Consider the following 23,194-nt stretch of genomic DNA (forward strand, 5'->3'; position numbering starts at 1 on the left):
CTCTAAGGATTACATTTTAATCCAGGGCCATATAAATTGTTTCATTGATCCTATTAATGTAAGACTATCACAAAGAGATCAGAGAAGTACTTCTCTCTCATAGACTAGAGAGAAATCTTGCTACCAAGAATCATAAATATTGGAAAGTTAAACATTGCATTTAACTTCTAATCCTCCTGTAGCAAAAGAAACAGATTGCTCTTATCTGGCTCTATTTTTTTGTTTGTTTGTTTTCATTGTAGCATATGATTTACCAATTTATTTATTGGATTGACCAAACAGTTTGTTTGGTTTTAAGTAAAAATAAAAGACACATTTTTCATTTTCACTAAGACTTTTACTGAACCAAGTATTCACTAATCAGGACTTCCCTGGTGGCTCAACAGTAAAGAATCAGCCTGCAATCCAGGAGACTCAGATTTGATCTCTGGGTTGGGAAGATCCCTTGGAGAAGGAAATGGTAACCCACTTCAGTATTCTTACATGCGAAATTCCATGGACAGAGGAGCCTGGTGAGCTATAGTCCGTGAGGTCCCAAGAGTCGGACATGACTTAGCAACTAAACAACAATAACAAAAATTCACTAAGCGAAAGAACTTTTTGGTCAACCCAGTATTCTCTGACTCTGTCCACTAGAATGTCAACCATTCTACCCCAAGGAACAGTGCCACTGCCTCTTCTAACTTTTCTGACTCTCCACCCACAAGCCCTGCCTGACAACTGTCTTTCAGCCTCTCTCATTGACCATATAGGGTCTCAATCCATGCCTTAGTTCCAGTTCTTATCTTTCTTCATTAACCCACAGTTTAGCTTGTTATTCTTGGCCAACTGTTGAGTATACTGCCTCTTCATCTGGAGACCCCTCTAGCTTGGCCTGGAGAAACTTACATCAGAAGAAACCGAATAAAATAAGCAAATGCAGCCTTAACGTATCAGGACATGCGAACAAAAAAAAGTAATTAATGTGTCAGGTAAATATGTTTATTATTTGCCTTTACTCATCATGGGTCATCCAGATGCATATTATAATTATTTTACAATGACAGGCCTCCTAATGCTTAACATTGATTTTTACACTAAACACTTATAAATAAAACTATATATATTCAAATCTTATCACAAACAAACACAAACACAGCATGTATATTTTTTAAATCTTCAGTTTTGTAGCTTTCTTCTGGCTTTTCCTTGATTTTATTAGCCTATTTTGCCTATTTACTACAAATTGCAGCCATTTGAGACCACAGCTTTGAAATTCACTACAAGACTGCACAGAAGGAGAAGTCTATAAATCACATGACTTCACTTGTCTTGAGAACATACAGCTGTAAGATTTGTCTAAAGCAAGATTCATTAGAGCTTTAAATGCCTAGTAACCATTAAGTCTTTATCAAGCCACCTGTGATTTAAACTTACTTCTTTAACAGTGTCTGTAGTCCATAAAGTCGGCTAACTCCTTGCCCATAGGGAAATTACTTTCAATGTGTCTGCTGTTCCCTTTCACTGAATACCGTGATTCTGTCACATAGTTACCTTGGCGTCACCTTGGTGAGCAGCCAACCTCATGATTTCAAAGGCCTATTTAGTTTTAAGCTTTCAACTGCGAGGTAGAAGTGTTTATCTTTATTCCATAGAATCTAATTATATTCCCAGTTCTATAACACTGCCCTTCGTAGTTGAAACTTGCTCTGCTGACCCATCAGCAGCAGGGTATGTGAGCTGAGTTGCTTTTCTTAACAGTGATGACGGATTTGTACTGATCCTCTCATATTCTTTTATGTAATTCCTATTTTGAAAATGGTACGTATTTGCAATACTGGCTACCCTAGTCAAGGGAGATCATTTGTGGCTGGGGAACAAAGAAAGGCTAACTTTGGAATTCGTTATTTTAGGTGTTTTAGTGACCAAATTATCTGAGAGGAGAGGAAGAGAAAAGGTTTAGAAAGAGTTCATTTTATCAGTGGCCTGAAATTTGAGGGTGGAAAGGGTTCCTTAAAATGTAGGGAATCTTATTTGGGGGAAAACAATACAGTATGACCACATTATTAGAAGTATATGTATTAGATGTTTTAGAATTGATATTGCGAGTCATAATATTAACCAGTAACTTAATCACTGAACAGTAACAAGCTTAGAAAGTGATACTTATTATTTCCCTTTTTACTGTTTATGAAGGTTTTAAAATTAAATATTTTTAATTGATTCTTTTTAAGATTAAATTTCATTTCCTCCCTGTTTTGAAAAAATAACACATTTCTATTTTTCTATGCATACAAGAGAGGCAAATCCAGAGATTCATATTGAGGAAATATAGAAATGACTTTTCATATGACTTACACTTCTTATTTTTCTGTAGATGCCAATTAAATGGATGGCTCTGGAGTGTATACATTATAGGAAATTCACCCATCAGAGCGACGTTTGGAGCTATGGTAAATAATTCTTCCTTGTGTTATAAGTCTTCTAAAGCAAAAATAAACATTTTAGGTTTCTTGGTTCTCCAAAGTGTAATATATTAATGTCTTAGTTGAGTTGTCTATCATAACCTTTGCTTTGGTAGCAACTTGTCTAATCATTTTGATGAACAAAACAAAAAGCAGCAGTTTTAGATTAGGGACATTTTCATAGACTCCTAATGGCCTTCATTTTCAACAGATCTTTGAAAAAATAATTTCAAATGCGATAAATGTTTTTTAAAAAGCATTTTCTTATTGGAATCTAGTTATATAGTAAGAAAATAGAGATTATTCCTAGAACAAATACCAAGTATTGAAAGCAGCAGGATGAGAGCAGTAAATGTGAGGGGAGAGATAGATGAGAGATGATTTCTAATTATAGCTTTAATTGTAATTTATGAACTACTTTTGGAGTAAACAGATATATTAGAAAATTAATAAATGAATGGGAACAGTGATTTTAAAATTTAGAACATTTATTTATTTGCATCTAACAGTTTTTGAGATGAGCTTCTTAGTATGGCTATTTACAAACTTAAGTCCACTAATACTAAGTATTAGTAAGAATAAATCAACACCTTTTCTAAATTTACATAAACTGTATAAAACTAGCACTTCTAACAAGTAAAAAGCTCAATGCTTCTTTAAATGAAAATGTGTTGGTGAGTCTTGAAAGCATGAAGCAATTTATTTTACTCAAATTTAAGCTTAGGTTTTATTTTTTGAAAGAAGATTAAACAACCTGTATTTTTATCTAAAAACAGTATAAATTGTCTTTAAAATATAAGATATTTCTATGGGTAGTTTTTCTTTCCACACCTGTAAACCATATGAGGTGTTAAAATTTTCATGAAGACCTCATGTAGTCTACTCAGCTTAGAAACAGAGTGTTGTGTGTTTGAGATTAGGCAAGTACAGGGGAACCCTTGACAAAACTTAATTAAGCTGAAAGGACTAAGTTAAAAACAGAGATATATCATTATATATAAATCATATACACTTAAATATGAGATGGAAGTAAATATAATATAATTATATTAGCATGTACATAAGCATTTATATATTATATGGTATAGATTAGCATATATATTACATGATAAAGTAGATTTACATATAAGATAGATTTATATAATATCAAACAGATTTTTTTCTTTTCTTTCCCTTTTTTGTTCCTACTTGTTTCCCTGAACTAAATGTGACAATCTACAAATTTTAAATGACTTCTAGAATAAGTAAATGCATATATACATTAAAGAAAATATTGGCAGGGCAATCACATTTTTAATAATAAAATTTATCTTTTGAAGAAAATCCTGTTTTAAGGTCATACTATTATTCTTCATGTTGACTTGCAGTATCTCACAGTCTGATGGATGGATAGATAGATAAAGTGAACTCTGTTTTGAAACATAGCCCAGGTCATCAACCCATATCTATAAGGCATTTTAAGATTTTTATTATGTATCATAGTTGGTTGCAAAAGTCACAAAAGGCTAAGAAAGATTCATAGTCTTGTTTACAGTGAATCTACATGGAACATTGCCACTGGGTGCATCTTTACTTTTATAAAAATAAATATACATTGAATATGTTTTCTATCTTCAAATGATAGAATTGTAAGTTTTGAAGATGTTTCTGATTTAGTTTTCTTGAGATTGCTCTTCTACATGCAGCCATCTCTGTTTAACCCTATTTGTCATCAACTCTGCAAAGATATAATTGGAATATTATTGGTAGAAGTGGGGGTTTTGATTTTTCTACGTCAACTTTTATATTGATGTGCTTCTGTTTATTGTATTTTCTATTATTTTTATTTGTAGTTGCTTTGTATCTTACTCATAGAAGTTCTGATAGAGATGTGAAAGTACCTATTCTTTTATAATTACAAATATAAGTTAATAAAATATTATCATTAAATACATGTTCTATAAATATGATAATATAAATAGACAGTAATCTACTTCTTAATTTGTTTCAGCCTTCATCATGAACAATGACTTTTAGTCATCAGTTCTATGAATCATTCTTCAGTATGCAAAATCAAGTAATGTTTTATAAGGCTGAAACAGTTAAATTGCATAACTAATTTACATGTTTATACTATATTTAAGATCCATAAGATGTAAATATTAACCAAAAAATCAGATAACCTTTAATGATACTATTATGATGAATAATTTGAAGTTTACATATGTTTTTATATTTTAAGCTTTGCATTTTTATCAGTCAATGGTAACTGTTATGAGCTAAAAGTGACTTCAGCTTGAATAAATAATTCATTACAAATGGCAGCAGGAAAAAATAACCATCATTAATGAATTTTATATTGAAAGATACTTGTATATGCATCAGTTAAAATTCACTTGCTGATACTATTGTATTAGCAGATACAATTTCTGAAGTAACAATCTTTACCCTTAAGAAAACTATAACTATTAAATTACCTAGTTATTAGATTATAAAGAGGAGCTCTGTGTATGTTACTGTTCGTATCAGTATCATCATTCTTATCAAAGTTGGCTACTTGCAAGCTAGTATTTAGCGTATTTGCTTTCACCAAGGAAAGCAATGTTCTAGTGATTCAAGATACTGTTATCTTGAATAACAATATAGAGATAAACTATTACTGATTTATAGACCATTACCGATTTCTTTCAATTTGGAGATGATCACTTTACATGCATTTTGTTTTGCATATGAATCATTCTTCAATTAGTCTCTCATATGTGCTAAAGAAATGAATCTGTTTTATTCTACCTATCCTCTTCACATTAGTTAAAAAGAAAGGCACAATTATTTATTGTAACTTAAACATTCTAGAACCCTAGCTTGACCTTTAGGACTTTTTTTTTTTTTTTACCTTTAGGACTTTTAATAGCAAAAATGTTAATCTCAAAATTAATCAATATCAGATTTGACCTAATCATATTTGTTTGGTATCAGTACACATGTATATAGTAAATAAATTGTTTTACAGGCTCTAATGTGGTGAAACTTAAACTGGGTCAACAAACATTAGTATAATGTAGTGGAAATGGGGAACAGATTCTGTCTTCTGATATCCTCTTTGAACTGTCTCCACTACCCATTAAAATTTTCAGGAAAATGCTAAAAAAAATTAAATTCCCCACAAAGATTTTATCACTGGGTTCCTCATATGGCCATAGCAATCTGAAGAGCCTTTCTTTAGACTATTTCTAATTGCCCTCAGAAAAGCATTCGTCTGCCATGGACATGTTGGTGGTTTGCTCATAGTATATTGCTGATGTGCTTATGTGAGAATTTGATCTCTAATTTAGGAGTCACTATATGGGAACTGATGACCTTTGGAGGAAAACCTTATGATGGAATTCCAACCAGAGAAATTCCGGATTTATTAGAGAAAGGAGAACGTTTGCCCCAGCCTCCCATCTGCACTATTGATGTTTACATGGTCATGGTCAAATGTAAGATTGCTAATCAATCTGCACAATTTTTTCTGTGTGTTGAAAAATATAAAATTTTAAAGATCATTGTGAAAGGAGAATATAAACACCTGTGTTTATTACAATTCTTTTTAATAAGAAGCAGTATCATGCTTTCATACTATGAAGTCAACATTATATGATTCTTACAATTCTTATTTATTTCACTTTGATTCTTATCACTTCTATACATTCAACTTGTTTCTCACAAAGGGATGTAATTAATCACAATAATGTTAATAATCTTTAAAGGAAAAAAGCAGACTAAACACATGATCTACACATAAGGAAAAAGAAGCTTGAAGCTAATCATTTAAAAAGATGAATTAAATGGAAATGAGTTTACCAGTCTCAGTCAACAGGAAATTAGCAAGGCAGAGTGGGAAGTGGAAAGGCATGAATCTATACTGAACTGAAAAGATTGTGAATATTTACTTTTTTTCAGTTAAATCATTTGTTTACATCTAACTCTCTTATTTTTCTTTCTCCCTTCTGTGTCCCAGACACATATGTGTTATAAATGTGTTTTGCAAGCCTACACTCTTAATTTAAATAGAATTAGGGAAGTCCCTGGAGTTTCTGAATTAATTTAAATGAGATTAGCATTCAGCAATCTTTCTTGTGTAATCTGGGGCTTTCCCCTTTTGATTTACACAGGGTTAGCAAAGAAACAAACTGGTGAAGGTGAATAAGCATCTTATTAGTAAGAGACTTTGGACCCAGGTCTACTCAGATTTATATTCATGACATGTGTGATGCATTCTGACAGTGAGGGAAGAAATAAAAAATGTGCTTTTCAGTTTGGGTCAGCATGCCCTTTTCTCTGAGCGTAGTTCTATTTACTCAATATTTAGTTAGAAAGAAACTGATACCTCACTGAGAATTTAACCTTTTAGGTTCCCATAGAGTTCCAGAAACACTGATTTTCTCACTAGCATCTTGGTATCAGAAACATTTTTTTTTAATGGTTGCATATAAAATATAGAGCATTTGAGCTTTGTTAGGAGAGAAAAAAAATCAAGTAATATTAATGGCAGCCAAAGACTTCCCATAACAAGAATAAAAATTGAATTACCAGAAACAGAGAAACAATTTTATCACTTTATTAGGTCAAACATTGTTTGGTGGTCATCTATGGAAAAGAGTGTACAAACATACATGCATTACATAACTTGATCCTATAACTAGCGTGAGATGATTTAGATAGTTCATTTAGATGCTCCAATAAAATAATGAAAAATCAGGAATACATTTTTGCCAAATAAGGACTTTTACCTAGCTTTGAGAAGTTTTAGTATCTAAGAAAAGGGTCATTTGGCAGTAAAATCAAGGAAAGCTTGGTACTTTTATTCTTGTCATTTCATCAGTTAAATAGAGCCTGGGGAGATAAGACCCACTTTATCTAGACTCCCAGCTAAATAATAATACATACCGTGAAAATTGCTGACAGTGTTTTTATGCTGGAAAGGCTAATGCTCAGATAAGTGAATGGCTGTTGCTCAACAAACATTGCCAATCACTTTGCATTAGTTGTTTTACCCACCAGGAAAAAAAAGTAGCATAAGAAAGTTGCTTTCAATTCTTTTCTTCACTTTTATGCCAGTGTATCACATTGTAATCAAAGTTTTTAATCCATGTCACTCCTGATATAAACTGATAAATTATATTCCAATCTCACTTTATATACACATCAAAGAAGTTTTTTAAAAAAATTCTCTTTACACATAATAAGAAAAGATCTGAGATTTCTTAAGTTCCTATGGTTAGCCTAGGTTATATTTTCTATGATGAAAAAATTAATTTTAGATTATATCAACAAGATAAAAAGCTTGTGTTATTCCTTATTGCATGCAGTTATGAATATCAATAAACTGTGAGACTCTCACCTATTGAATTGTTTCATTAGTTTTCTTTGTTTTTCAGGTCATTTTTATTAAAATAATATTTTTCAAACTTAACCTATATTTTTGTAAAATTTACATCCCACTTCTTCCTAATTACGGATATAGTGACTTTTATTGCTTGTGAATTTCTAGGTTGGATGATTGATGCTGACAGTAGACCTAAATTTAAGGAACTGGCTGCTGAATTTTCAAGGATGGCTCGAGACCCTCAAAGATATCTAGTTATTCAGGTTTGTACTTTTGACTTAGGTTTTTGAGAAGATCACAATGGAAAGCTCACTACAAAATAGCTATAACATCTGAACTTTCGAACTGTGGATATCACCATTCACAAACTGATTAACTAAGCAGAACATCATGTGAAATGACTTTTGCTTGTCAGAACCACTTCTAAGCATTTTCCCTTAGCACTTAAGTGCCTCTGCTATTGATCTGTCAGATAATTATGATTATTCATGTGCATAAAAAAAAGGCCTTTATCCTCAGACAAGCCTTGAAGTACTCTACTGGTTACATTCATTGTTATAATTGTCTCTTCTTGGAAAAAAAAGAAAATAAATTTTCATTTTCATTGTGTCCATGTTTGAAGGCAGTGAATTAGAAGTTTAAATATATTGACATTTCATTTCCTAGAAAAATATTTTAAAATATTTTTATGTAAAAAATAATATCTCAATACTCAATATCTCAAACAATAGCTCAGATTCAGATGAATTAATATACATAGATAAAATAATAGACCAAAAGAACATTTTATATGTAACACTACAAAAAATGGATTTGATCATTTAAATTTGCAGTAAATTTTGTTGTGAATATTTTGCCTAAACCGTAAGCAAATAGTCTGGATAACAGTTAAGATTTCTCAATAAAACAGAGGCGTGTTTATCTTCATATTAATAGTCTGACATGAAGAGAAAAGTCACGTTTTAGCAGACAATGATTTCTATCTAACTTTTTCCCAAATTAACTCTGATTTTAAAAAATGTTTACAAAAATATCATATAACTTAAATTTTTAAATTCTATTTAAGAAATAGATGAGGTAAGAGAATAACAATTGTTTTCGTGTTTCTCCCACTCCCATTTATGTTCTTTTCCATGTTTGCTGTGATTTTGAATGATATGACTTTCATAATGTTATGCTGCAGAACAAATCATGGATACTTTGTGTCCTGATAGCTTTGCACTATCAACCAACCAAATATAATAAAGATTGATAAGTTCATTGCTCTTTCTTTATTATTTACTCTTAAAGTCACAGTTCAAACACCATCTTGACAATGAAACCTTCCATTATTATCAGATCTAAAATGGATTATGCCTCTCTAAAAATAGCTGTAGCATTCTGCTTTATTCATCTCAAATGGCATTTATCAGATTTTTTTGTATTGAATTTATTTATCTTTCCCTGTAATATCTATATATATTATCGGCTTCTATATGGCAGGTAATTGTGTTAAATAATTATTTTTTAATGAGTGCATGAATTTGCAATGATTTTGATATTATATAAATTTGCTGCAAACTTCACATATTTACTTTCACATATTTAAGATGAAGGAAAGAATCATTTTTGTGTGTGTATCTGATGGGCAATTTTTTAGGGTGATGATCGTATGAAGCTTCCCAGTCCAAACGACAGCAAGTTCTTTCAGAATCTCTTGGATGAAGAAGATTTAGAGGATATGATGGATGCTGAAGAATACCTGGTCCCTCAAGCTTTCAACATCCCTCCTCCCATCTATACTTCCAGAGCAAGAATTGACTCAAATAGGGTAAGAAGTAATTACATACCACTTCTCATATTATTTCTGAGAAACAAAATCATGGAAATACTCTGCAAGCACTAAAATTACCAAATAATATAGCTCAAATCAGTGTGATTCCTAAATTAAAAGCAAGTTTTATCAACAAAGGATACGCCAAACTTGCCATATATAGTTAATTTTGGAAGGCAAGCATGGGCAATACAACGTGCACTCTAAAATATCTTCAAGATTTCAAAAGGAGAAATTATTTTTTTGTCTTAAATTTAGTTAAAACAAATCTCAATTTTTGAAAATCTATCACCAATTCAAACTAATAAATCTGTATGTGTTTATAAATAAATGAAAATTCTTCCCAAGATAGGCTCTCTCCTTTTTTCTTAATAAAATAACGTGGCTTATTGGTCAAAAGACAGTACAAGTACAGCTCTTTATTTAGCAGACATTGAATATTTTCTGTGAGGTCGAAGTAGAAACAGAACACTGTGCAATCCTTTGGACTAAATCAATCATCTTGGTAGGGCTTCTGAATCATTTCTAAGATGCAGATTTCAGTTTTGAAAGAAGCTTCTGAAAGGAATTTCCATTTCATGTTAAATATTAAGTCCACTCTATGTGAAAAGCATTTTTCTCTGAAAACTACAAGTCCATGCATTCATTCATTTATTTTTTGAAATTTGTTCATCACTCCTTCAACATTTATTGAACACTTCTGCATTACTAGACAATTGAAATTCAAAAAATTTGACATAATTACTACTTTCAAGATGTACCAACTTTGACAAAAGAGTCACAAAGATATAGAGACAGAACGCCACATGATTGTGTTATAATCAAGTGTTCATTGGCCGTTATGGAGCATAGAGAAGCCTGTGATAAGTTTCTTCAATTGAAAAGACATAAGCATGATGCTTACTTATTTTCTAGAAAGTAATTCTTTTCTTTTGATCTCCTCCTCCCTCTAAGAATATTATCATAGCTTGTGGAACAAACAGCATCCTATTTGTCTTGACCGTAAGCATACACCCATTCCAGTATTCTTGCCTGGGAAATCCCATAGACAGACGAGACTGGAGGGCCACAGTCCATGGGGATGCAAGAGTTGGACACAGCTTAGTGACCAAACCCATGCCACAGTAAGCATAACAAGCTTTCAGCTTGCTAGTCATTATCCAAAACTTACTTTATTTCAAACTGACAATGGTAATAAACCTCGTGCTTACTATATGTCAACACATACATATTTACTCTCAATCCTTACAACAATCCCATGAGGTTCTAATATCATTATCTCTGTCTTACATATGAAGAAACTTGTCACAGGTTTAAGGACTTGATGGATGTCACCCAATCAGTAGAAGTTCAGGATCCTAATGTGTACAGTCTGTACTATTCATACTATTGCTTCCAAGTGATTGGAACATTTCTTTTCAATACAGTTGTTTCTCTTGGCATCAACCTCAACCTCTGAAATACATGTTGTTTGGAAAGCTCCCTAGGTATTTTCTTATAAAATGCATCTCCCAACCTGGCCCATACATTTTCTCCCCTCCATCCTCATAAGGTCTGTTATAGAAAGAGGCAAAAATAAAGACCTGAAGTATTTTTTTCCTTTATATGAAAAATATGTCTGTAGCTCAGTAGAGAGGAGACAGAACTAAAAAGTTTAAGATTAAATCAACTGACAGATATTGAATATCAGTATTTTGTTTATGTCAAGGAACAATATCTTTGGGACTTTCTTAGTGGTCCAGTGGCTAAGATCTGCATTCCCAATGTAGGCAGCCTAGGTTCAATCCCTGATCAGGGAGTTAGATAACACATACTGCAGCTAAGAATTCAGCGCTGCCAAATAAATAAAACATTTCTTTAAAAGAAAGAGCAACATCTTTAATGTGTGTAAAGGAGGTACTTTTTTTCACATATAAAATGATCAAATTATAACTGACATTTATAATTTTACATGACAAATTTGTTACTTTTATTAAAACAGGTAAATTTCAAGAAAATAGTTTTCCTTCATTAACATGAAATGTTATAAAGGCCAAGGGCTTGAATCTTTCTTTTTATGATGATTATAAAATTCCAGCTTTCTGTTCATTTTAATTTACACTCAATGCAAGGAATTCATAATAAAGGTTTGAGTTAACTGAATGGAATTAGTAAAACAAAGTGAAAACCACATGAGAAATTATTTGGCCTTTAGTCACCATTTCTTATTCCACATTATTATTTAAACAATGTTATCTGTATATTTCTTTTTACTTTTTCATGTCTTTGTTAAAAGAATTGTTCTTAAATATAATTTTATTTTTAGGCATTAGAAAGCCTCATTATTCATCTATATTTTTCTATTTTTTCAGTGGTAATTTCAAATATGTGAAAATACTGTTTTCCCCCTACTTTCCTATAAAGCTAGTTTGTCTTATTTTATAGTTAAAAAATAAATTCGATTTTAGGTTCTGTGGCCAACTTACATGGTAAGAGAACATTTTAAAGTGAATTTTAATCAAAGGTTGTTTTGAGCATGTTTGTTGGACTTTGAAACCAAAAAGTAATCCAGTGTTTAAATATAGACTCCCTGCTCACTAGCTGAGAGGCTTAAAGTTCTGAATATCTTGACAACTTTGCTTCTTCATTTGTAAAATAAGCACAATAGTATTTACATGATTGTTAGACAGTGTAAAAAATTGCAGCATATCTGAAGTGCTAGGCAAATACTTATTACCTTCTTTTAGAATCACCCAAATCTTATTTTTAGTTGTTTCCTTGTCAATATAATAAACTATTACATTCTTTCTATAAAATTCTCTACACATCATCTATGAAAAACCCATTGATACAATCACTGCTTAACAAGCAAATTATTTCAGATGATGGGTTCTTATAGCAAATAAGTTATGAAAGTTATTTTTATTATGCTTCTCATTATTTCAAATTCTATATATATTTTGATAAATTATAATCTTAAAACAATGCTTCAGCTAAAAATACAGTGTTGATATTTATCCAGCAAGGTGATAAAAAAAGGCAAATAATGCTAGAAAACATGCAGCTAATTTATATTTTTGTTATTGTTGTTAGATATCCTCTTAATATTATCTCAAAGACTTTAATCAAAATAATATACCCAAAACACTTACTTTAGCATGAGGTAAATATGAAAACATGAGAAGCTATCTAAACTGCAAACTTAAGTTCTCTGTATCTATAAAATGGGGACAAAAAAATTCCTCAAAGGATATTGTGAAGATTGACTTTTTAATGTATCTAAGCATATTGTCCATTGATGGATTGCAGTAGGTGCTCAATCGAGTTGAAGTAAATGAAAACCAACTATTTGTTCAGAGCTTATTATATAGCGAGGGAGTTTCTGCCTCTGTCGTTTGTGTTTTGGGAGAGAGATTGGTTTCTCAGGTGGAGCTAGTGGTAAAGAACCTGCCTGCCAATGCAGGAGACATAAGAGACACAGGTTCTATCCCTGGGTATTCTTGCCTGGAGAATCCCATGGACAGGCAAGCCTGGCAAGCTACATATAGCCCATAGTGTCTCAAAGAGTCGGACATGATTGAAGTGACTTAGCACGCACACAAGGATAGAATAAAGGGAAACCTTTATCAGTTCAGTTCAGTTGCTCGGTTGTGTCCGACTCTGTGACCTCATGGACTGAAGCATGCCCAGGCTTCTCTGTCCATCACCAATTCCCTGAGCTTGCTCAAACTCATGTCCATCGAGTCAGTGATGCCCTCCAACCATCTCATTCTCTGTCATCTGCTTCTCCTCCTGCCTTCAATCTTTCCCAGCATCAAGGTCTTTTCCAGTGAGTCAGTTCTTTGCATCAGGTGGCCAAAGTTTTGGAGCTTCAGCTTCAACATCAGTCCTTCCAATGAGCACCCAGGACTGATCTCCTTTAGGGTGGACTGGTTAGATTTCCTTGCAGTTCAGGGGACTCTCAAAAGTCTTCTCCAACACCGTAGTTCAAAAGCATAAATTCTTCAGCACTCAGCTTTCTTTAGAGTCCAACTCTTACATCCATACATGACTACTGGAAAAACCATAGCTTTGACTAGACAGACCTTTGTTGGCAAAGTAATGTCTCTGGTTTTTGATATGCTGTCTAGGTTTATCATAGCTTTTCTTCCAAGGAAACCTTAGAAGAAAAGTTTGTCATAGCTTTTCTTCCAAAGGGGAAACCTTTATAGTGGAGACAAAGGAAGCCTTCAGGTATAGCCTGATTGAAGGCTATTGGCTTGGGGAATCAATAAAAGGGCTAATGTAAAGCAGGGCATCCTGTGGAGTGGGGTGCATATTTGGCTTTCTCTGGTTGGCTCTAAATTGAAAATGAGGACCAAAATTAGAGAAGCTGCTGGTTATTAATGAAATCCTGGTCACTTAGGGTCAATTGTTAACAGAAGTTATTATTTAGCTTCCTGGATTGTGACTAAAGATAATAATCAAACTTCCTGAGAAGTCTGATTTATAGTTGACTGTCTTCCTGGGCTGTTTATTCTAGCTATGGTTTCCTGGGCATGTTGCTATAAGTATGAATTAGACTGCTGGGTTCATATATGATCCTGCCATTGTCCTTTATATATTCAGTCTGTCAAGAGGGTTTTAGGTTCCCTCATTCCTTTCTTTTCTCTTGATATATTTATTTAAATGCATAGTGCCTTATATTTTCAGTCAAATATTCAATATGATTTTGGACTTTCTACACAGATTTTTTTCTGTTTACATGCGTAAGTTTTGTCTCTTTCTTTTGAGTTACCTAGATTTATGTTTGTTTAGTATCATGAGTCAGAGAAGGCAATGGCACCCCACTCCAGTACTCTTGCCTGGAAAATCCCATGGACGGAGGAGCCTGGTAGGCTGCAGTCCATGGGGTCGCGAAGAGTCAGACCTGACTGAGCGACTTCACTTTCACTTTTCACCTTTATGCATTGGAGAAGGAAATGGCAACCCACTCCAGTGTTCTTGCCTGGAGAATCCCAGGGATGGGGTCGCACAGAGTCGGACACGACTGAAGTGACTTAGCAGCAGCAGTATCATGAATTTTACATTAAATGCAACAGCAGTGAAAAAGAGTGACTAGTAAATTAATGATGCTGGTAAAGATATTTTAGTTTTAGTGATACTAGTTCAATTTAATATAAAAACTTCAGTGTATTTTTATAGAGGAGGATATATTTCAATTGTTGCAGGATCATTCAGTCATTTGTGGTGAATAGTTTTAAAAATTAAATGTCCCACCTCTTTCAAAACACATCAGTTAACATATCAAGTATCCAGGCCAGGGGAAGATAGAGAAATTATAGCTGCTCCACACTGGTAGATCAGGTGATCCACAATAGATCTAGCATTACAATTTTAAGTTTTCTCCACTTCTTTCCAATCTGCTAAGAGATAACTTTATTAACAGATTTGCATTTTTCCTCCTTTGTTTGCTCTTTCTCTTCCAGGATGGGTTTTATATAAAGGAATTGAAAAACTGGAAAAGTATAGGCAGGAAAAGTGAAGGATGAAGAAAGATAAAGGGGGTTGGTATTTCACAGATTTTATCAGCTTCTAAATAACTGAATATGGACTGAATATTGAATGCTCAGAAAATATGATTCTATAAACTTTATTTTGTACCTCTATCACTTTACTATCAGTTAAGATTTCATAACTTTGATGAAGATATTTTAGCAAGGTTTCCACATGCATTGTGATCATCTGTGAGATTTTAACTAATCCATCAGAAAAGAGATAAAGAAAAGAAGGAAGAAAGAAAGATAATGAAATATAAGAAATCTCTGGCCTTCCCTGTAGGATTTTTGATACTGTGCTATGTATGCTTCCTAATGATGTATAAGCTCGTAGAAATTAAAAGCAAGATGAGAATGCAGAAAAAGTAATGTCATTTAAACTACAAGAGTTTCAATTGAATTTTTGTTTACAATTTAGGAAATCAGAACTTTGACTTATTATTTTATGAAACAAAAATAGTAATATCAACTGAAACATATTGAGTTCTTACTATAACCCAATTACTATAGTACTAACTACACACTCGAGTGTTTTAACTCTTTCACAAAGCTCTATGGGGTAGGTAATGATATATATCTCATTTTTAGAGCTAAGGAAATTAAAATATGGACAGGTTAGATAATTTACAAATGATAAGAGACAAAGCTATTAATTAATTAAGTTCAGCTTCCAATAGTCCCTCTTAGGATCCATATTCCTAAAATAACAGAGGGGCTGGGGAAAGGAGGTTCCTCAATTCAAGTTGCTATTGAACTTCTTAGAACTTATGGAACTAACACTTTTCATTTCCTTAATGGTAATTGGGTAAAAGAAATTAAATTGGATGTCAGGAATCTCACATTCTAGAACTCTTCGCCACTTCAGCCTCAGTCATATTACTTAATCAGATTCAGTTTCTTTACTTCAGTGATGAGAAGATTGAACTAAATCATGTATAAACACTTTCTAGTTTTAATGCTATCTTTCCATTGGATGGCTTTTCAATATAATCATTTATTTTATGTAATTATGTTATATTTTCTTCTAGAAAATGTTTAATTGAAAAATGCCCCAAAACATTTTGGGTTACATCTTTACACCACTTCTTTTTTGTTTTTTTCTTATGTGATTGATTATAGAAGTGAAAAACCTAAGGACACAAGTTAAGGAAGCATCTCATAGCTAAATGATGTAGTGGGAGAATTTTGTGATGATACAACAAGGTTACTCTGGTTGCAATTTACCAAGGATCAATATCAATTCTAACAACAGCTGCTACTTGATGATAAATGATTGTAGTCTCAGGATATTGCTTTTACATTTCTTCCAAAATATGTCAAGGATTCCCGCACAGTATATTTGATATGATATTTGAGTGTTTTTTTTTTTTTTTTTTTTTATCTATCAAGCCAGGAGAAAAAGCTCTTACTAGGATAATCCATACCACTAGGTATTTTTTGCCTTAAAGTGTTACCTAGTGGTGATGGTGGTGGTTTAGTCGCTAAGTCGTGTCCGACTCTTGTGACCCCAGGGACTGTAGCCCGCCAGGCTCCTCTGTCCATGGGATTTTCCAGGCAAGAATACTGGAGTGGATTGCCATTTCCTTCTCCAGGGGATCTTCCCGACCCAGGAATCGAACCCAGGTCTCCAGCATTGCAGGCAGATTCTTTACTGACTGAGCTATGAGGGAAGCCCGAAGTAGTAATCTTTTAGATTGTTAGGTTATTATGATGAAAGAGCAAATGATTTAATATAGTGAATGTTTATCTTGGGCCAGACACTATGTTGGGCAATGAGAGTACAGAGGCAAAAGCAACCTTATTCCCTTAAAAAGTTCATATTCTTGTTGAGGAAATAATGTACTGAGGAAAATGTGCCAGGTATTGTAGGAAAAAGACCAAATCAGTGTAAGAGGCTATAGAAAGTCATTTGTGGCTGTATCATTATTGGATCTAGCTTGCAGTAGAAGTGGAGTTTTGGTAGGATGGGACTGAAATGGATAAGAAGGAAAGCAAAAGTCAAAACTAAACAAAAACTCTGACATGACCAAAGACATGATGATGTATTTTTAGGTATACTTTAAAAAAATCCTCATTTTTGTAATAGTTCTGTACCAACTCTTTGCCATCCCGTGGATTTTAGCCCTCAGGCTCTTCTGTCCATGGGATTCTCCAGGCAAAAATACTGGAGTGGGTAGCTATTCTATTCTCCAGGGGATCTTCCCAACCCCAGGGATCTAGCCTAGGTCTCCTGCATTGCAGGTTTTTTGGATTTTTTACTGTCTGAGCCACGAGGGAAGCCCATTTCCATACTGTACATGCTTAATAGCTCTTCTGTGTTATCAGAGGAGATCTGATGGACCTTCTCCCAGTTTTCCTATTTTTTATTAATGTCATGAAGGCTTGAGATATGGTTGTGCAATTCTCTTGCTTTTCTTTAAAACCACCCAATTCAAAGCCAAATCCTTTCTGGTCTTCCTGAAAGACAGCTCTCAAATTCCCATCTTCTGTTTCTCCTGCCATTACTCTAATTCAGGCCCTCATCACTTCATAGGAATTACTAAAAAATCATTCTAACTAATATCTACATTTTTTTAAATTTTTGCAGATGGGCTGTTTCTATATATAGGGTTTAATGAATGAAAGACAATATTGTGAATATGTCAAACACTTGATCATTTACTAGCACTAATTTCTTTCACTTTATTTTGTCCTCATCTATTGAGAGTATGCCTTTTATTTTCAGCAATGGGATAAACTTGAATGATATATGTTATATTAGAGTTCTCTTTATATGATATATAGTCCTATTGTCACTAACAGTAGAAGGAGTTTTGAACATTCATCCTAGAAAATGCCTTGGCCATTCCAGTTGACCAGTCACTGCAATTTATTTTCCACTGCTCTCTAGCTCACACATACAAAATTGCCCAGAGCTGCAGGCATTATCCCTATCTTGATCTCTTTCAACATACAGATCATATTTGTGTTTTCTGTTTTAGTTTGGAAGTGTGGGTGGATAGTTGCTATATTTTAACAAAGAGCTGTTTTTCCTTAGGCATTATAGATTTATTTGCTTTTTTTCCCCTAAATAAGAGCATAAGATCAAATTACATTTGTTTAAACTTCCAAGTTCTTGGAAATTATAGGGATATCAAAAATAATCTGATCTCTCTGGTTTGCCACTAATTTGAGAGTGTCTCTCAATCTCTCAAATGATTTATCATCAAAATAACAATGTCTTTTTGTACAATGTCTTCTCTACCAGTGACTTTCTTAAAGTCTGGCTATATTATTTCAGTTATACTACTCTTTGTAAGCTTTACTTTTCTTTAACAAAATACTTTTTTTTAATTAGTATTATTCTTTTATTTTTCCTTGATTCCCAAAGGATTTTCATAGAATTTAGGTCACAGCATCATGTTAGACTTAATGATGTCTTCTGTAATACCAGTTCTGCATTCTTCATATAACCCTATATTTAGGAATTACACAAAAATTAATTACTCTTCAGTTTCTTAAGTAAGAAAAAGAATTTTTAGACTTCTTTCTCAAATCTCCAGGTATCACAGAAATCACTTCTAGCAGACTTGGACTTGAGGTAGCACCTCCTTGTTATAGTATCTTATGATTTCCTCCATAGTTGTTTATTGTTTAGAGAACCTGCTCTTTCTGTTGGCAAATGAAAGATTTAAAACTAAATACTAATGCCTATGAATGCATGTTTGCAGATGTAATAGAGGTGGTATGTTTACTAGAGCATGGTAAATCAGAGTAACCTCTGCTCCCCGACCCAGGTGAAATGACAAGCAGTTATATAGAGCTTCCCAGGCTCAAAGCTGAGGGAGGAGAGGAGGTTGGCAGTAAATTAAAAAAAAAAAAAAAATTAAAAAGCAATATGTCATTCCCTGTACATAAAATCCCATGGTTCCACTTACATACAGACCCTTGATTATTCTTACCACACCAACAATATAATCTTCTTCCCTCTCATTTTCCATTTTTTCTTCCTTCTTTCCGCTTGTATTTATGTCCTTCTCTAGTCACTTGTTTCAACTAGATTTTCTTTGAATAAAAATATATCCAAATATGGTCCAAGTATATCAATCAACTCAGTAATTTGCATCACTGAGCTGCCCCATTGTAATATGAGGTGACATGTAAGTAATTATATATTCATAGAGTGCCAGAGATGGGATCTTAAAGGCCTTCTGGTACAAACACTTTCATCTTACAAATGTATAAACTGATACTGGAAAAAATAAAATCCAGAACTTTGTGTCCTTTGCTGTTAAAGGAGAGGTGAGAAGCCATTCTCTGATCTCTTACTTCTAACGTTTAATCCTTTATTGTTTCTATCTACTTCTTTACTGGTCAAAACATGGATATCTTGATGTTGACTTCAAGTCTAATGAGATTTAGCATCAATTGGTTTAAAAATGTTCCTGCTGGGAGTGCTATGAGAGGCCAGAGACCCTGCTGCTGTTTGCCTCCTTTGTTTATTCTCCTATGAGACTCCCTCTAATCAAGAGTTAATGGTTTAGGAGGATCAAATGGAACTGATAGAGCCAAAATCCAAAATCGAAAGGAAAGATAGGGAGCACAATGTCTGTGCTGGGACTCAGTAATTACATGCTTGAAGATAAAATGATCCTTACAAGTTTCAGAAAACTTTCAAAATTTCCAAACACAATTACCATTTATTGATCACAGATTTGTGTGTTAGGTTCAGCTCTGAGCTTCTGAGCTTTTACGTTTATTACCTTAATCTTCATAACAAGACTAAGCAGAATTTACTATTTGAATTCTACGGAGGAGAAACAAACACAGAGACATAGAAGACTCTTTTTACTGAGGCTTCCACTTTATATGGTAAAAAGTGAGATTTGATCACAGAGGTGTGTCATCTACAGTCTAAGTGTTTAATGCCCACTTGTTAAAATAGCATGGAAAATCAGTATATCATCTCCAAAAAATAATAATATATAAATAAAAGCCTAATAACTATTCAAACTGCTAAAAGCAGTACATATTTCTTTAATTTTTTAAACATTTGGGACAATCTTTATGAAACCTTTTTATACCCTAGCCTACAAAGTCATATTTTGAAATGTACTCATACCTTTTCTTGAGCCCTTTGAGGATGCAAAGTCCACTACAAGCAATACATTATAAAAACAGAGTCACTTTCATTCTTGGCATACTCACAAATTAAATGATAGCTTATAAAGTTTACAAAGGACTTTGACATCAGTGGGATTTTATTTTCACACCAGAATCCCAGAGACACAGTATTTAAAATCCAAGACTTGATAACTTGGTGAAGAACTTGTTAACTCAAGGCCCAAACCAGTACCAAGCCAAACCAGTATGTGACTCCAAACTGACTGACTCGACTATTAAATAATGGTTCATCTGAAAGCACTTATTGTTGGCATCAGCATTGCTTCTTCTCAGTACTATACTTGGACAGTGCCAAACAGACCCTTCTGTGACAGGGAGACAAAGGACCATGGCAACATGGTTTATTGAAGGCGAATCTAGTGTTAAAGGACATTTCAGTGATCTTTATGAAATGATTTTACACAAGCAATTATCAGATACCTTAAGAAGCCTTTTTAAACAATCAAAAGAGCTTCTTCCCTGCTTTGTTCAAAAGTGCTAAGAAAAAACTCAGAACAAGAGAGGGAAGCAAAGAGGAGGGAGGGGCCCCTTAGAGATTTAGATTTGGAATGTTAATGAACGTTTTATTTAAATCACTTAGGTGGTTATTTTTTAGTATTATTGCCACAAGATTCTCAGCTCCACTTTACATTATGGGAAACATCTCATCAAGAAGCCTATTCTTTACTGTAGGAGACCTGGAGAGAACAATTGTGAGTTTCTATACCCTTTACACAATAGAATTGGGAGATTATCATCAACTTACTATTCATATTTTGTGGAGGTTATCTAATTTATGTGTGTGTATATATATATATATTTATTTATTTATTCTGGCAAATCCATCTTTGTCTGCCAAAGCTCCCTGTTCAAGCCAGATTGCTCTGATGATTTCTCCTGCAAAGGTTTGAGAGAGAAATGTTCTATTTCTTTGTCAATAAGGATTGATGGCATTTTGAGAGGTGCAGAAAATCCTTTGATTGCTCCATGAAGCAGACTGGAAAAGATGTTCGTGGGTAGTGGGGGGTGGGCTCACTCATCAGCTCCTTTGTGCAATCGCTGCAGTTGCACACACCCTCATCACAAGCATCTTTGTGTGTCTGTCCCTTTTCTCCTTCACCTGCCCAAATGAAATTTCCCATTGTAATTCTAACACACCAGTGTTCTCAAGAGAAGCTAATGTGTGCACTGTAGTTCTCACTCAAACACTGTAGACAGATGGCTGTGAACCACCCTCTCATTATACTTTAGCAAAGGCTGAATTGAGAGAGAGATCCCCTGGAGAAGGAAATGGCAACCCATTCCAGTATTCTTGACTGGAGAATCTCATGGACAGAGGAGCCGGGCAGGCTGCAGTCCATGGGATCACAAAGAGTTGGACACAACTGAGCAACTAACACTTTCATTTTCAGACCACCATGGGAAAAATTCCAAATACTGTGACCTTATCTCTTGAAAAATGTTTTGACAAAAGAAGTACTGTAAATTTGAGAGGGAAAGAAAATAGAAGTTTATTACACAACCAATTTGGTTTGCTTTGTCCAACAAGAATCATAGACATTGTTTAGTAACATCCGTACTTGTTTTCCCTCTCTGGTAGAAAAGACTAATGTTTAACATTCCTTGGACCTTCCTTTGTTCTATTCCGTGGGCTTTTCCTTTCTTCGTCTTTTAGCCACCGTCATTCTGGACTCCTTTTTCCTATTCACTGCCTAACACAAAGTTTGACATAAGTGACGGTTTTGAGAAAATCAACAGGAGTTGGGTACAATTTGGATGCTGCAGAGTGAGATAGAGAATTCAAGGTAACACCAAATCTTCTCAATGAAAAGTTGAGAAAATGTCAATATTACTACTAGTAGTGTGTGAAAATAGAGAATGTATAATAAGGAAATATATTCAATATTTTGGAATGTAAGTAGATACAGATCTTAGATACTCGGGAATGTATGTCTAGAACTCAAGTGAAGTTGAATTTTGGTTTGGATGATTCAACTTGATTCATGATATATTGGTATTGTTCTTGAGAGTAGTTTTAGTAGACTATAGATCTAATGAAGAACAGAATATGATTGAAGATTAAAGGCAGGCAGTGGTAATTCTTTACTTTTTTTTTTTTTGTAAAGGGAAGAAATGGGATTAAATGTAAGCTCAGAGTGAAAGATAAGTCAGAGGATGCTTTCTAGAATAATAGGCATTCAAATATTCTTAAAGTAGAGTGACATAGTAAAATCATAGAGACAGAAAATAATAGGATATGGGTGGAGAAAAGTCTAGAAGTAGTTAGCAGAAGATAAGGTCAATACATTTGAAGAAAATTTATCTTAGGCAGAACAATGTAATCATTGGCACAAGGAAATTTAAGAGTAAGATTTTAACCCATCAGTCAGACAGGTTTCTCTGTCTCTTGAGCACTAGGCAAACTTTTATTCAACCTGAAGTTTACAGATGGAAGATGTTCAAACTACCTCTCATTTTTTTTTTTCTTTTAATTCATTGGGAGAAAATGTATTTTTTAAGTAATTTGGAAAACTTGCAAGGTGTGCTAGCAGAACATGAACTTGGAGATCTCACTAGCTGTGTTTAAATCTGGGCTTCAGTACTTACTATTATTAATTTTGTAAACTTGAATGACTTCACCTCTTAGTTTCCTTTTCTCTAACTCTAGGGTCAAATAATACCTACTGTTGATTTTTTTAAAAATGCACAACATGAGAGTTGTGAGGTAAGATTTTTTTGTGACTAAATGAGGACTGCAGCTTGGGACACTGCCTTTCAGATAGCTCTGAGAACAACTCCGAGGAGATGAAGGGGGAGCTAGGATATATAGGAGTTTTGCAACAAAGAGCAGGTAGTCAGGTAGTCGGAAACATCAAAAGCTTACTGTTAATTAAAGAAACCAGATTTGTCAAGTTAAGGAATTTAGCTCTTT

The 23,194-nt window shown here is 33.6% G+C and overlaps 1 protein-coding gene across 4 annotated transcripts in view; it reads left to right on the forward strand.

Moving 5' to 3' along the window:
* ERBB4 (erb-b2 receptor tyrosine kinase 4) overlaps positions 1 to 23,194 on the forward strand; it is a 1,218,836-nt gene that overhangs the window by 1,171,096 nt on the left and 24,546 nt on the right. For all 4 annotated transcript variants that reach the window (XM_043910154.1, XM_043910156.1, XM_043910155.1 and 1 more), the window contains exons 22-25: positions 2,357 to 2,432; positions 5,756 to 5,902; positions 7,957 to 8,054; positions 9,431 to 9,601. In XM_043910154.1, coding sequence (XP_043766089.1) covers positions 2,357 to 2,432; positions 5,756 to 5,902; positions 7,957 to 8,054; positions 9,431 to 9,601 — 492 coding nt within the window. The remainder of the gene's footprint in view (positions 1 to 2,356; positions 2,433 to 5,755; positions 5,903 to 7,956; positions 8,055 to 9,430; positions 9,602 to 23,194) is intronic.

This window comes from Cervus elaphus, chromosome 8, assembly GCF_910594005.1.
Source record: "Cervus elaphus chromosome 8, mCerEla1.1, whole genome shotgun sequence".
Taxonomy (NCBI): Eukaryota; Metazoa; Chordata; class Mammalia; order Artiodactyla; family Cervidae; genus Cervus; species Cervus elaphus.